General features: G+C 36.5%; 1 protein-coding gene across 1 annotated transcript in view; it reads left to right on the top strand.

Annotated features, from left to right (window-relative positions):
• The window catches only part of LRRC9 (leucine rich repeat containing 9), a 44270-nt gene extending 34058 nt beyond the window's left edge, over nucleotides 1–10212 (top strand). The window contains exons 26-31 of the mRNA XM_035551412.2: nucleotides 2611–2747; nucleotides 3288–3505; nucleotides 3730–3798; nucleotides 5601–5723; nucleotides 9332–9515; nucleotides 10040–10212. Of these exons, the coding sequence (XP_035407305.2) occupies nucleotides 2611–2747; nucleotides 3288–3505; nucleotides 3730–3798; nucleotides 5601–5723; nucleotides 9332–9515; nucleotides 10040–10212 (904 nt within the window). The remainder of the gene's footprint in view (nucleotides 1–2610; nucleotides 2748–3287; nucleotides 3506–3729; nucleotides 3799–5600; nucleotides 5724–9331; nucleotides 9516–10039) is intronic.
• The last annotated feature ends 4691 nt before the right edge of the window (nucleotides 10213–14903 follow it).

Below are 14903 nucleotides of genomic sequence, written 5' to 3'. Positions count from 1 at the left end.
CTACATAGACATTTAGGAATATGTTGAAGGTTATTCACCTTCCTACAAAAAAATTAATTTTAAGTAAGAACCATCTACCTTTCTCTGGCTGCTCATTTGATCAGGGACAGTGTGGACATGTATGTCTGATCAGATTGATCATTGATGTTCTGTGTTTGCGTTCTTTAGATAAAATCATACAACATTAAACTACAAAATTTTAACAATATAAGAAATGCATTGAGGTAGTATTTCAGTCACTTGAGCCTGATCTGTGAAAATACAGCTGCCTTGTGCTGTCTAGTATTCTGATAGCAGTCACAGCCACTTATTAGAATAAATGAGTTCAGCCAGTTCAGGCTACACTACTTTTTGTGACCAAAAAGAAGGCTTTTGTATATTCAGCCAATGTTCTTCTGCAGTGTTGTCTAATCATTTATTCTGCCATTAAATCTCCTTTCCTTCACTCATTCCGTGAGGTTCTTTTATTCATCTTCTGAAGGAGATGGTCACACTTATTTCTTCATCCTTTTGCTATCAACATTTGGTCAGCTTGTGTCCTAAAGAGTATTTTCAAATTAATTTTCAGTTTGCATTTCTCATCTGCACACTCCTTCAGGATTAAAATTTCTGAAACCTGTCAGGATTCATTTACTTTTTTCTGCATGGATAAGGCAAGATCCATAATCAAATTCAGTTTTATCGTATCAGACAAGTCTTGTAAAGTCACTATGCAGAGTTTCGTAGACACATTAGTCAAGTTTTATGAAAGTAACAGAGCATCAGAGCATCCTGCAAAGCCTAGCTGTTGTGTGCATGCTTCTCAAGAGCTCACCCAGCTCTTGTCTTTATTCTCTGCATGTGCACAACATCTACGGTGTAGGAAAACATGATTGGTTTCAGATTTTCTGGGGGAAATGGGCATGGGCAGAAGCACACATAGATATAGTGTATTTGCGCTTCCCTCATAATGTGCTCATTTTGCACATCTGCTTCCTTGTGAGAGATGAACATTCTTTACATAGAATGGGGACTCAAAAAGGGCTTGCAATAATTGTTCAATAACTGTAGGAATGCCCTTCTTGTTAACAGAAGGGTTTCTGATTTTTTTTTTTGGTTGGTTGGTTTTGTTTACTTGCTTATACCAATACCTTCTAGCTTTCTCCCCTTTTCCTTTTTAAATATTGATAACTTTAGCTTTTGTACAGGCTGCTGAAGCTTGATTCATAACTTAGTGCAAGTCAGCTTAAATAGTCTGTGATGTTTCTCAGCCATCTTTCTCAAATGTGACTTACTCAGAGTCGCTGACTTAACCATGTTAGATTCTAGCTCAATATCTGCTACGTAACATCCTTGAAGTCAATACTGGAATGGAAATTATTTCATTATTCATTATTATTATTTCATTATTATTATCAATGACATTGCCCTTTTTTTCCCCATAGTTGTAGCACGGAAGTATTTAGTGGACACCTATGCTTTGTTTCAGGTTTATTGACAGTTCTGCTATCTTCAGCTAACAGTGATCCAATACCATTGTCAGGATTGCTTCTGTAATTGATACTACTTATAAACTTCCTTTTTGTATGTAATGCTACAAGCCACTGATATCCCGTTAAGTGCATTTGCTCTTTTCATCACTTTTTTACATATTTTTACTTCTCACTGGCAATTACTTTATTTTCCTATTTATTTTAGCTGCTTTTAATTTCCCACTAGGTGGATACTGGCTTCTTAATGACAGTTGCATTCTTTCTAAGTTGTGGGACATTCTAGGAACAAAGATGTTTTTAAGCTTTTCCCAGTTGACGTTTGACACAGTTTCACTGTTGACATTTTCTCCACAAGTTGAATTAGCTCTTATTTTTTGTGGTCTTGTGAGACAAACTTGTGTAAAAGATGAAACGTATGTATTACATATTAACATATGTTAACACAAATTAATTTTACATACAAACATGCAGTTGGGATATCAGGTTGTAGTGTATGACTATAATTAAGTCATGACCATTAGCTGCTCAGTGATCACCAATATTTAGTGTTTTTATGAAAATTGAGGTTGCTAAGCACATTGTGTAATTAACTGGGTTGCGAGGAAGTAGCAAAGCTAAAATTGGAACCTTTTTTACCCTTCTCTTTCTCAGTTTAACAACTCGTGCTACCTAATTACAGGTCAGATGTAACTGAAATGAAGCTTTTACAAGCAAATTGGTGGAACTGTGCATGTTGTTTTATTTTGCCCTACTGTCATCCAGCTGTTGTGAGAATACACCCAATAGTTGTCATAAATATTTTCCTAAATTAAGCAGCAGTTTATAGCTGTTTTCTTTTCATGTCCTCAGATTTCTGTGAGCAAAAGTGTTTTTTTTGTATTTGTTTGATTTCCATAGTCTGGATCCAGAAAACTTGACCTAGCATATGCAGTAATCCTAACTCCAAGTAGTAGATTTTTCATTTCTCATCAGATTTTCTGTATATGGGTGTAGTTCTTATGAAACCTGTTCTAGTGATTAGTGAAAGTGGAGTCATCCACTTATGCTTTTTGTAATTGTTTTTTGGTGGGAAATGCTGAAGTTCTTTTGTCCAAGGAAAACTGTGCTGTTAACACTCTTGTTTACTTTATTGGTTTAGGGATGCAGGATTTGGAGAAAACCTGCCTCCAATAATGCAGAGTTTGGAAGTTCTTCATCTGGGTCATAATGGAATTACTGATATGGCCCAGCTACAGCTTAGCAGGCTAAAAAACTTGAAGCTTCTGTTTTTGCAGGGTAGGTGACGATATCTTTTTCTGTACATTCATTCAAGCATATGACAGTACTTCCCTTATGCCCAGTCTTCACTCTGTGTCTTGGATTTGTGGGAGACAGTCTTCTCTGGTCATGACCCCAGTAAGAATGATGCTCTAGCTTTAATTCTCGCCCTGGTTCCAAGATCCTTTAGCTATTGAACAGTGAAATTCTTCCATAGTGCACTAGTGTGTCACGCTTGTCTTTCACATGTTCGTCAGATTACAGCCAGCGAGAAGTTCCACCCTAAGAAATTTCCTCCTTGCTATAAGCAATACTGAAGATAATGATTCACATATCAAGATGCCCAGATTTGAATGAGGAAGTTGTTTTGCTTTAAATAGATGTGGCCCACAGACAGAAGAAATCAAATACACTGTCTTCTAGTGTCACTGAAGTGGTCCAAAACAAAAAATAAGTAGTGCAGAAAGTTTGAGCTGCTTTTGCTTATGGTGATTTTTTGCTAGAAAGGAATCCAAATCCGTCAGAGACAACTCCATGCATTTACTCTTGGTATGTTAGGAAATTACATCAGCCAAATTAAAGGACTTGAAGGTCTCCAGTTTCTGCAGGAGTTGGTGCTGGACCATAACCGCATTAAAATAATTTCACGAGACTCCTTTGCTGGACAGAGTGGTCTTTTGGCTCTTCATCTAGAGCAAAACCAAATACGAGAACTGAAAAGTTTACAACCCTTGGTAAAATTACAGAAACTCTTTCTGGACTTCAACAGAATTCAGGTACAGTTTATTTTTGTTAATGCTGTAGATTCAGTGAACTAAATGTTGTGGACTATTTTCAGACAAAAATTCCCATTTTTTTCTGTGGATTTGCCTCAGTAAAATTACCTGTGTTTTCCCCAAAATATATACACCAGCTACAAGATTTCTGAGAACTCTTGATGTGCGTTGCTGTTTTTTGTTGTTTATTTTGTTTTAATTTTTTTTTTTAAACTTTTGGACAGGAGTTATCTGAACTAGAGAAACTTCAAGTTATTCCCAGTCTCAAGGTGCTCTCAGTACGTGGAAATCCAGTGAGTATGTTAGTTTGCATTGTCACATAAACCAGGTATGTATTTCACTTCATACACAGAGTGTTCACGCTTTATAATAACTGAGACTATTAAGAATTTCGCCATAAGCTGCTCGTTCTGCTGTTACTGTTTTAAGGTTGAAAGCTTCATAGCATGCATGATGATCACATTGCCTCACTGTGCCTGTCTCAGTGCCCTACTGTAATCAGAAGGCACTTATTCTTCAGCATACTGTTCTTCATAGTGCTGCAAGATAAATTTAAAATGCATGTGTTTGCATGAGTGTATTGCAGTGATGGGCTGTCCTTTCAATATTCCAATACAGGCCAGATCTGTGAAGAAAGATCAAAGAACATTAAAGGATCTCTGAAATACTTGATTTTATTTTTAAAATGGCTCAATAGCAATCTTTTTTGTTGCTTTGCACAGCACTCCTTGAAAAAGTCCTGAAGGGAACTTTGAGGTTTCTTTCTTTCCAGACATGCCCCTATTTTTCAGTGTAGAATTTGTTGGTTTACCTTTTTTTCTCTCTGGAAGCAAACTACTAGAACATGGTAAAGAAGACTGTAGCCTTTCCGATTTTATGAATACAGACTATGGGACAGAAGACAGATGTTAATTTCACACAGTAGAAAAGGCTTTATTTCTGAAGTGCAACTCAGTGGGGGCAAATGTGTAAAGTTTGTAGGATCTCAGCTTTATGTATTGAAGTATCTTAGCACTGCTGAGCTTTAAAGTAGCATCAAATGTAAATATAAACACTATGTTTTTTTTCATTGTTAGTTTGAGAACAAATATGGCTTTCTAAATTTCAGTTAAAAATAGAGCTCATAGGGCTTGTTTTCATAAATGGACCCTTGAAGGCTGGCCTGAAAGCCCAAGTTCTAAATGCTTCTTAAGAGTTTTTTACTATAATTCTGCAGTTTATGGTCTAGAGCAGCAGCTAGAAGCACATGGAAGAGAGAAGATAGGCATGTTGGATAGGCATGGTGCAGTCATGGACTCTATTTTCAGTGATTGACTCAAAAGAATATTTTCACAGGACATTTTTCAAACCAACTTTCAGAGGCTTATACAAAATGGTAAATGAACTGGTTTCCGAAATGGATGATGAAATGGTAGGAGCATGTCGAGCAAACTGAATGTCACCCAGTAACGGCCAGAATAGCGATTCCTCTTGGGAAATTGCTGTTCCAGATTTTACTTCTTTAAAATTGCAGGTCTAGACTTCCCCCTCAAGGGGATGAAGATGATAGTCTCAACTCTTCCCTATACAATGTGGCATTAAGGAGAAGTATGTCTCAAGTGCATTAGTAAGTGTCAGTATCTGCCACCATGTTCCACACTTCAGGCATTATATAATCTTTCCTTTTCAGTAACATTTTATATTAAAATAGAAAAATATTGCTAGTGCTTTCTGTCTCCAGTACAGCCTGCATCTCAACACTTGGCCTTCTGTAAGGCCAAGTTTCCTAGTCACGTCTCTACAGGGAGCACAGCACGTTTGAATTCTTATATGTACTGAGAGCCGTGAGAAGCTGCTGGGGTCCAGACTAACACAATGACAAAGGTATAAATATTCCCACAGCGTGCCATTTTGTCAGTACAGTCGTTCATGGGTACTTAAAGTTGAAAACCATTGCTCAAGATGTACAGTCATTTATGCCGAGTTTGGATTACGTTTCTAGAAGAGAAGAGTTGGTATAAGGTTTTGTTCAGACATTTAGTAGTGTGGCTCAGATACTATCATCTTATTGGACAAGGATCCAGTTTTGGAGTTAATTTATATTTCCTTTATACAGGTTTCTCTCAAGAAAAACTATCGTTCACTGCTTGTTATTCGACTGCCAGCGCTACAAGTGCTAGATGGAACAGCAGTAAATGCAGAAGAGAGGTTGAAAGCTGACTATCAGCGCCTAGAACAAGTATAGCAATCATTACTTAAACTCCAAAGACAATATTCATGTCACCTATAATGGGTGCCTAATGTGGTTATCGTAACATTAAAATAGATTTCTTTCTAGATTCCTTCAGAGAACGTATCTCAGGTTTTGTAAAGTCAGGAAAAAGAAAAGACATATCTCCTCCCTTTCTTCATCACCAAATTTAGTGAGCGTAAGAACATGTAACAGGTTCTTTCTGTCATCTGGTCAGGAAGATGCCTACAATTTGGGTGTTGTGCTACCTTCATTGAGTGGCCTCTGACAGGAAATTGCAATACAAACCAAACATTTAAAAGCTGTGTAAGACCTGTTAGTCTTCAGGCTCATCTCTCTATAGATACACAGGACACCATCGACTTTATTGACCAGAAATGTAAATTTTACCCCCAGTAGTAAATTGTATTTATCCAGAGGTTCTATGCTTTAGCAAATTCACTCATTTTTCCAGCCTGGTTCACCCTCAGTTCATACATGCAGTTAGACAACGTTTGGATGGTCTAGACCACAGGTGGAATGAGGCCATGGGGAGAAATTCATTTTGTAGTTGCAGGCTTGATGAACCTTATGCAAAGGTTAAGCAGAAGCAATGCCCATGTCATTCAAGTATGTCTGTGGTAAACAAGAATGTACATATTCTTAAGTACTTGTGCTTTCGCAGGGTGTCTGCATTTGATACATTTTTGTAAGTTTCAATGAAAGCCAATTCTCTTAACTCATAATGTTATTATATAATGCAGTATCAGCAATGCTGCATGAAGGTTTTAAACTACAATTTCAAGGTGCAGTAGTCACTTATAACTTCTCTGTCTATTTTTTCTTGGTAAATAAGATTCTTGCCGCAGTTTATTCCGATTTTTCTTCTTGGTGATAGTTGAGAATAGTTATGAATGTAACTATATTTTGATAATGCAATATCATATCTAGTCTTGAAAGAGTCTATCTTGTACCATCTGCATCCATTGGAAATACTTTGGCACAGATAGTAATCTTCACTTATTCCTTTGCTTATAAGCCTGTTTTGTGTTAGCTCTCCCTGTCCCTCCTCAAGGAAGTGCATGTATTCCACCTTTGTGATTCAGTCCTGCATATCACCGTGCTTATTGACAGTGAGGTCATCTCCTAATGTCTTGAAATGCAATTGTATACCTTGAGCTGACTAGTGTTACCAGTAATCAACAGCCTTTTTCATTGCCGTATTTGTGTTGTTGAGAAGGGGCTCCCTGGACAAGCTACCTTGTTATTCTCCTGCAGACCCTGCCCTGAAATTCTCACTGACCATGGAACCAGAAGAAAGCTTGACAACAGTTGTGCATCTGCTTTGACCATTGTCTGTCACACTGACCAAATTTATTGCTCATTATTTTCTTGTGCTCATCCATCTGTCAGTCTGTCTGCATTCATTGGGTATGCCTTATCTCATTTTACAATATAAACTCACTGGAACAGAGATTTTTTTGTAGGATTCACTATTAGGTTTTCTAAATACAATAATAACTATAACAACAGCAAAGAGAGAGAAGGCTAGCTCAGCACGTGTCTCCTGCAAACAGAAGGTTCATTGTCTCTGTGGTTCTCTTTATCACTAGGACTCCACTCACTGTGAAAGAGTTTGTTGTCACCATAGCAGACCTGTGTTTTCTATATCACAGCATGAAACTTCTCTAGAGATTTGTTTGATGAACAGAATTATTTCCTTGCAGCTCAAAAGACTGCAGTTTAACCATCCTTTTCCACACAAGGATCAGTTGAAATAAATGGCGAGATCCAGAGTCTGTTCCCACTCTACATAAGGCAGTTCTCTTAATTTCTCTTTCGTATTTATGGAGCACAGAAACAGTTTTTACACGTTTGAAACGCAAGTACTAAGGATGATGAGAAGCTTCAGTAAGATTGGCTTTATTCTCATCACCCTGGCCAGCTTTTCCTCAAACCTCTTTGCATGGTTCTTTATAGATGAAAAGCTCTGTCAGTAGACACCTACACCACAAAGTTATTCTACTCTAATTATCTCCTTCAGATTTCTTTTATTGCCACAGTACTCTCAGCACACCCAGCTAAACTGTTGCTGAGTTGAAAATACTACTTGCTGCACTACATGCAACCCTTTTGCTCTTATGTTATGCTTCCCCATCTATGGGTTATGCCCATATTGATCCTTAATTTATAAGTTCTTGTCATAAATTTCTTGGTGTAAGTATGTCATTGTATAAATCAACTCTTTTAGCATTATAATAGCTTCCTAGGTAGTGGAATAAATACTATTACTGAGCACTGATATTAGTGGTATCTTCATTATTTTGCCAGATCTGTCTTAACATGGATAATAAGTTACTGACGAAACCATATAGGTTAAAATCCATGTACATGGTTCTGTTTCAGAACTTGATCTGTCAAGAATGCATTACCACAGTTACATTAATCTCTCTGTTTGGAGACTCAGGAGTGTCCTAGTGAAATACATTTTCCCACTTGAAGCCACAATGCTTGTATACAAGAGTTCAAAGCACTTTTAGATTGAGTAATTTCACGTGTAAATGCTTTATTTCAAAACTGACCTGTGCTTTCATTCATTGGACATCACTTAAATAAAAACATGGCAGAACAAGTAAAGTAATAGAAGCATGTTAAGACTATATCTTTAGAGAAATCTCTGTTTTATATTCAGGTTCAGTGAAGATGTTGTACCTCATTAGCTACAACAGAACTGAGCCATTTTCTCATTAGATCATTCAAGTGGAACAACACAAAAGATTTTTCAAGTTTGTCAGTTGCATTTTAGTTGTGCTTTTTAAAGTGCTTGTTAGAAAGCAAGAATTGAAACCGTATGGTGGTGTTTAAGCTTAAAAAGTGCTTTTGATCTTAAGCTTCAAAAGAGATTTTCCCAGCAGAGAGTAGGCTAGCACTTTATTCAGTACTATTTTAGGTGGACACCAGAACACGCTGTACATAATATTATTTTCTCTTTTCATGCTGTTGATTAAATCTCTTTTTAAAGTTTTCACTGCTGAATTGCAGATGATTTACAGCAGGCAATCAATTACTATTGTCGTTGTACTGTGTACACAGTCTTATCAAAATTAACAAATTGGCATAGAGCTTTAAATCAGTTGCTACAAAAAGTGGTAGCCCCAAAGTGAGACTTATGAACTACTAAGTATTTCTAAATATTATAAAGAACCTTCCAAAGATGAATTTTTATCAGCCCTCTGTCAGTCATCTGCTATAGTTGATTTAAATTTGAAAATGTACTGTTTTCCATCTTTCTCAGTAAAAACAGCTTCAGTGCATTACAGGTTTGTTCTTAAGGGCTTACAATTTTCTGTCAAGCATTTTGGTTTCATAGCTACTGATTCTTTTTGAGGTATACAACTTGTGTAGCTTCTGTGTTTGCCTGAAAGCTTATCTAGAAAGTGCAATAGTGAAACCTCAAGCTCGCAACAGTAATTTGAAGACCTGATCCTATAGTTCTTTAAGTTGATGATTACTGTTTATACTTCTGTAAAGCAAATGAACAAAAAAGACATTTCTATCATAAAGACCAAGACACTTCATCTTTTTTTTCTTTTTTTTTTTTTTCCCCCCTTATGGAGGATTTCCAAGCTGCAAATTCCCCAAAGGACTCTGGATTTCCTGCACTACCAGCAAATTTTACAAGACAAACTCCTCTCAGAATAGCAAATGTGAATCTGAATGAAAACATTAACCGTTTCTTTGACCCTGATTTTACATTTGGTCATGAACTTGAAGAGCTTCTACCGAATAAATCAAATAAAAGTAAGCATAAGCAAACATCATTACTTGTTTCCCTTTCCGCAATACTTAATGTTGTTATACTCTGTCATACTGTATATTCTATGGCCCGAATAGAGCAGTTTTAACAAGTAGATTTTTATTTTTCTTAAGACTCTTGCAGGTCTAAGTTTCTTAAGTTCCTGCAATCCATAAGTTTCTAACAGCCTTCCCAAAGCTGGAAAATGCTTGTCTTTTCTGAAAGAATATATGTCTTTGTCAGGTGTTCTTCACATTGGGATGGATCTTCTAACAGTGATTCAGACTGAATTTGATGAATTATCCCTTCAGTCCTTTCAAAAGCTTTGTTGTGTTGTTTTTAATTTGTTAACCAATTTCAGTCTGTAAACTAGAGCTTAAACTGTGCTAGAAATTGAAAGGAAATAATGTAACATAATTGTTCTGGCTAGGAAAATTAAGAAGAAAAGAGGAATGAGTGCAATTCCTGATGACTGGTAGATGGGCTTAGGTTGTACAGGAAGAAAATCCATGTGCGTTTTGTGTTACAGGTAAGTCTAGGAACCCAAGAATTACAACATATAATCTTCAAAGCATCTATGTAGAAAGAACTCCTAGGCAAGCCAAAGGAGCATCAACTAATCTAAACCATTTGGTGCATCACAGTGCTACTTCTAAGACCAGCCAAATGAATCAGAGCAACAGAGAAAATACCAGCAGGTGAGGCTCCCACTGGCCCTAAGCACAGCTTCTTTTTCTTTCCTTTGTTAAGGGGAGGTGTGGAGGGGTCAGAGCCAAAGCACCTCGCTTCCTTCTTCCTTTGCCTGATATGGATTTCCACATCCACCAAAAATTTTTTCTCTTTCTTCTTATAAAACTCGCAATGCATCTAGGAAAACATCCTAGAAAACAATTAAAATTTTTACTATTAGAACAATGATTATTAAATGGAGTCAGGCATTTAACAAAGATAAGCTCATATCTCCTAAGTCCATGGTTAGCCCTGTTCTGTCACTAGCTCAAGACTTTGGGGATTTTGTTTGTTTTGTGTTTTTTGCTTTGGTTTGTTTTGTTTGTTTTTTGGTTGGTTGGTTTTCCCCTTTTTTTTCTGTTGCCTGAATTCTAGTTTTTTTAGTAATTTTGTTTAGTAATAGAAGTAGTTTCCAAAGGATTATATATTTTTGTTGACCCATATCACCAAAGCTCTGGAGGTGAAACACTTTATTTAAACCTTATTTAACCAGGTAGTGTTGTACTGTCTCAGATGTTACAGACAAGAAAACAGAGGTGTCAGAGGAAGTGATGTTACTCACTAAGACTGATCTATACAGTATAAAATTCCCCTTAATCTAAATGTAAGCTGGCCTCTTCATAGGGATGTATTCTACCTTTAGTGCATACTGTTTAGCATCCTTCTACAGGCACTTCTTTTTCACTTATAAAGTGGGTTTTTCTTCAGTTAAAGCAGCGTGTATGACTGTTTCCCTGTGTTGTAGATTGATCCTCACACATTTAAAAATAAATAAATAAAAACAACCCTCACATGGAGGCCATGTAGTTTAAAATAAGGTAGATGAAATGTTATAGCAAGCATCCTCTATTAGAAGTTGTGTTTTCATTTCTTCTCGTGCCACATGTTCTTTGATCTCTTCCCATTCCTCTCAGCATGTTGTAATATTGCAGAACTATGCATGGAGTCTAGGTGGTTCAGATTTATTCTTACTTTTTATAAATTCAACATGCTAAAGTTAGAAAAACATGGCAAAGGCAGCGAGGTAGTTATAGTAAATGTTTGCCTCTGATAAAGCAACAGTAGTCGTGTCATTCCTGATTAAGAAGAAATGATGTTTTAGGACAGATCAGGCCTTTTTTCTCCTTTTCCCTCATGGCATCGCTTCAGGCAGAGTTAAAGCTATTCGTGTATTTTAACAGCATTCTTACATTGCTGTCATTAGATTTCTTTGAAATATTATCTTCCCTGAATTTCTTAATTTTATAATGAATAGCTAAAGGATATTTGTAGCATCTCTTAGTGTTTTCCATGTAAGTTACTGATGTTTGCTTTTTAATTTCTATTTTAATTGAACTTTTAAAAATACTGATGAATTCTGCGTACAACCCTAAATTAAAAATGAAACAGGAATGCTGTAATGCAATATTTTTTTCTTTATTTCTGTTGTACAGGATTTGTCTTTAGACAGTATTTTTTGAACTTCAGGGAAGATTCACTGATACATCAAAGCAGAAAAACTAACAATGTTTTTTTGCCTTTCTGAATATGACTGTCTTCCAGGCTTCAGTGTGTTCAATTTTCAATATTGTAGTTATATATTTCAGTAGAAGGCAAATTCCACCAAAAAGAGATTATCAAAACCAGATAATTTGGACTCCAGTGAAAACACCTGTTTTTTTTTTTTAAGAGTGTTGGCTTTTTATCCTTTCATGGCCCCAAACAGTAGGAGGTCACTCTATCAGCTGCTTGTAAATGAGAGTGATAATAAGATAATGCGTTATTATCTAAAGGGTTCTTTCAGGTCACATAGTGGGTCGTGTGCTCTCTAGCATTAGGTCAGTGGTTTTTATGTTATCACAACTGGAACAGGGTTAAAAGCTTTCTCCATATCCAGAGAAATCCACAAGTTGGATCGGAATTAACAGATGCAGCAGGATGTTTATGAACCACTAGTGGCATATTTCTTTGCTTGTCACTTTTAAATCACCTGTTTACACGGAGAAAGCGATAATTGACTTTCAGCAGGTTTAAAACTCTCAAGATATTTAGGCTCTGCAGGGCTAATACAGCAATACCTGGCTATGGTTACAATTCTGATACTAAAGGATTTCAGTATTTGATATTTTAGTGAATAATTTCTTCATAGCGCACACAAAAAAAAGTTTTTAAAATACTTATAAAGAGAGGTACTGAAGTACATGGTAGAATCTTGGATCTATATTAGTAGTAGATCTCAAAGTTACTTTAGCAAAGTCCTATGTTCTGTTCATCCATTAAGAGTGAATAATAAAGCTATAGTCATGGGAGCACATGACAGGACTGAGTATCATGTTAATGTACTAAATACGCTAAATATGTATTATTAATTCTCTAAGTTAATATATATATTCAAAAAAAAATTTGACTTGAAATTCTTTTTTTTTCTTTTTTTTCTTTTTTTTTTCAGGAAGCCAGCCCAGTAGCCTCTCCTAGCTAAATCAACCATAAGAGTCAGTAGTAACTGTGAACATGAGAGAAATTACAGGAAAATTCTTCCTCGGGATTACTACGCAACCTTGAGTGGTGTTACAGAAGCGGCATTTTGTACTTTCATTTTAATGCTGTGATTGTGAATGCATAATGAATGATATGAAATGTCAATTAAGTAATGAAATTATTTAATTCAATGAAGCAACCATTTACACACATGTAGAATATCTGGATCCCTTGGGACACAGAGATCCCTTTGTCTTGTTCTAACTCACACCGGTATAAATCAGGAGTCAACCTTCTGAATTTAGACAGGAAGTCTGAATTCAATATGATTTCTTCATATTTGTACTGGAAAACTGCATAGAGTCAGATCTCTCCATCTTTACTATTTAGTGGTGTTTTCTTCTAAGATCTTCATAATCTGATTACTGTTCAATTTTTACTAAACTGGGAAAATATCGTGGGTTACAGTACAGTGCACTTTCTTGAAAAGGTGAGGAACTAAAAAACAACAACAAAATCAGTGTGTACCATATCAAGGTTTTGTGCTGGTAAATTTACTGTGCAAAATTTTGCTTTGCTGTTCAGAAATAGGGTTTTAGACAATTCCAAAAATTGGTTATAACACATGCCTTTACTATACCTATACAGCCTGTCTCATATATATACATTTATATCTGTGTGTGTATTTGTGCGTGTGCGTGCACTGATGTAAGGAAAAGCAATGGAATTACATCTGAGTGTAAATTATGGACTTCAATATTGCATCTTTTAGAAAAAATGCATTTCACTTTTCAGATTATTTTTAAAAAATATAAGATTGCACTGGTATACATGACAAAATTATAGACATGTTATATATTTGCTCATTTCTAATAAAATTCTAACAATTTTAAAAGTAATTGTTGGTAATTTACCATATTACTCTGAAATTAAAGGACTTAGATGTTTAGAGTACTATTTCTAATATCAGAGCTTACTTCCAGACTTGGTAAATTTTCCATAGCATTTTCACCTTTCAGGTTAAATTAAATGGCTACTGAAGGTAGGTATTTATTTATTTATTTCTAAAATTTTCTATGCTAAATTTGAAAACAAACATCACATTTCTATTAGCTGTATGTTTTAATTTTTTTAAACTAGAATATCATATCTTTTTGTTTGTTTGTTTATCCTAGGTGATTTGAAAGAGCTTTCTAGTGTTAATTATACTTAAGTATATGCCAGGTACTAAGTGTGAAGGTTGTTAGCAGACCACAGGCATTCGTGCGGTCAAATTCGCTTTCTGGCTGGTAAGTTTTCTTTGTCTCCTGTGCAGTTTGCGGGACAGCCACAAGGTGTCTTTGTTGTACTGTTGATTTTCTAGATCAGGGCTGCTGTGCTGGCACTACCCAGGATAACAGAGCCTCTCCTTTTACTTCAGCTGGGTTAAGGCAGATTTGCACCAGAAGAAACCAAAGCTGCTGGTCCCGTTCTCGCATTTTACAAGGCAAGAAAAAGCCTCCTGTAGTGTTGCAGAGCTCAACAGGGGTTTGTGGGGATGGCACAGCCATTGGGAATGTTCTTGTTTTCTGATTAATTTGGAGCCCTGACTTCTTGGGAAATGGGTCTGAGTGTGGCCGGTTTAATTTTTGTACAGTTTGAATCACATTGCATCTAAAAGTCACTGCCAGCTAACAGTCAGGTTTGTTCATTGCAGGAGAGCTAGAGGGACCTGAAGAAGGAAACTGTAGTGTTTTCAGGGGAAACATTTCATACCTAAAGGAGTTCATACCTTAAGTTGAGCCTGAGGGGGAGAGAAGCACATGTGCAGCTACTGGATGTAGACACACAGCACAGAACAGAAGATGGCCCCTCATGAGTGAACCAGTTGTAAAGGTACCATGTTGAGGAAAATGAAGAATAGGACTGCTTATGCAGCATGTGCTGGTGCTCATGGCCGTGTGTTACTGATCCCTGTACAAGCTCAGTCCTGGCCCCACATAGGTCACAGCTGAGTTTTAAGGCAAGACTTAAAAATTACCCTTAAATGAGGTGTAAGGGAGGAGGAGAGGGATGAGAAAGAGCTCATATAGTTCTCTGCAGGGACTGCTCAGTGCAGCTTTTTGCTTGTGCTCTCCATGTAAATTTGAACCCTATAGAAAAACCCCTTGTATAATCCTGAATGGAAATATCCTTTGGCATGCTACCTCCATCCAAGATGGAGAGCA

Source organism: Cygnus atratus, chromosome 5 (genome assembly GCF_013377495.2).
Source record: "Cygnus atratus isolate AKBS03 ecotype Queensland, Australia chromosome 5, CAtr_DNAZoo_HiC_assembly, whole genome shotgun sequence".
NCBI lineage: Eukaryota > Metazoa > Chordata > Aves > Anseriformes > Anatidae > Cygnus > Cygnus atratus.
This window is presented reverse-complemented; position numbering and strand designations above follow the sequence as displayed.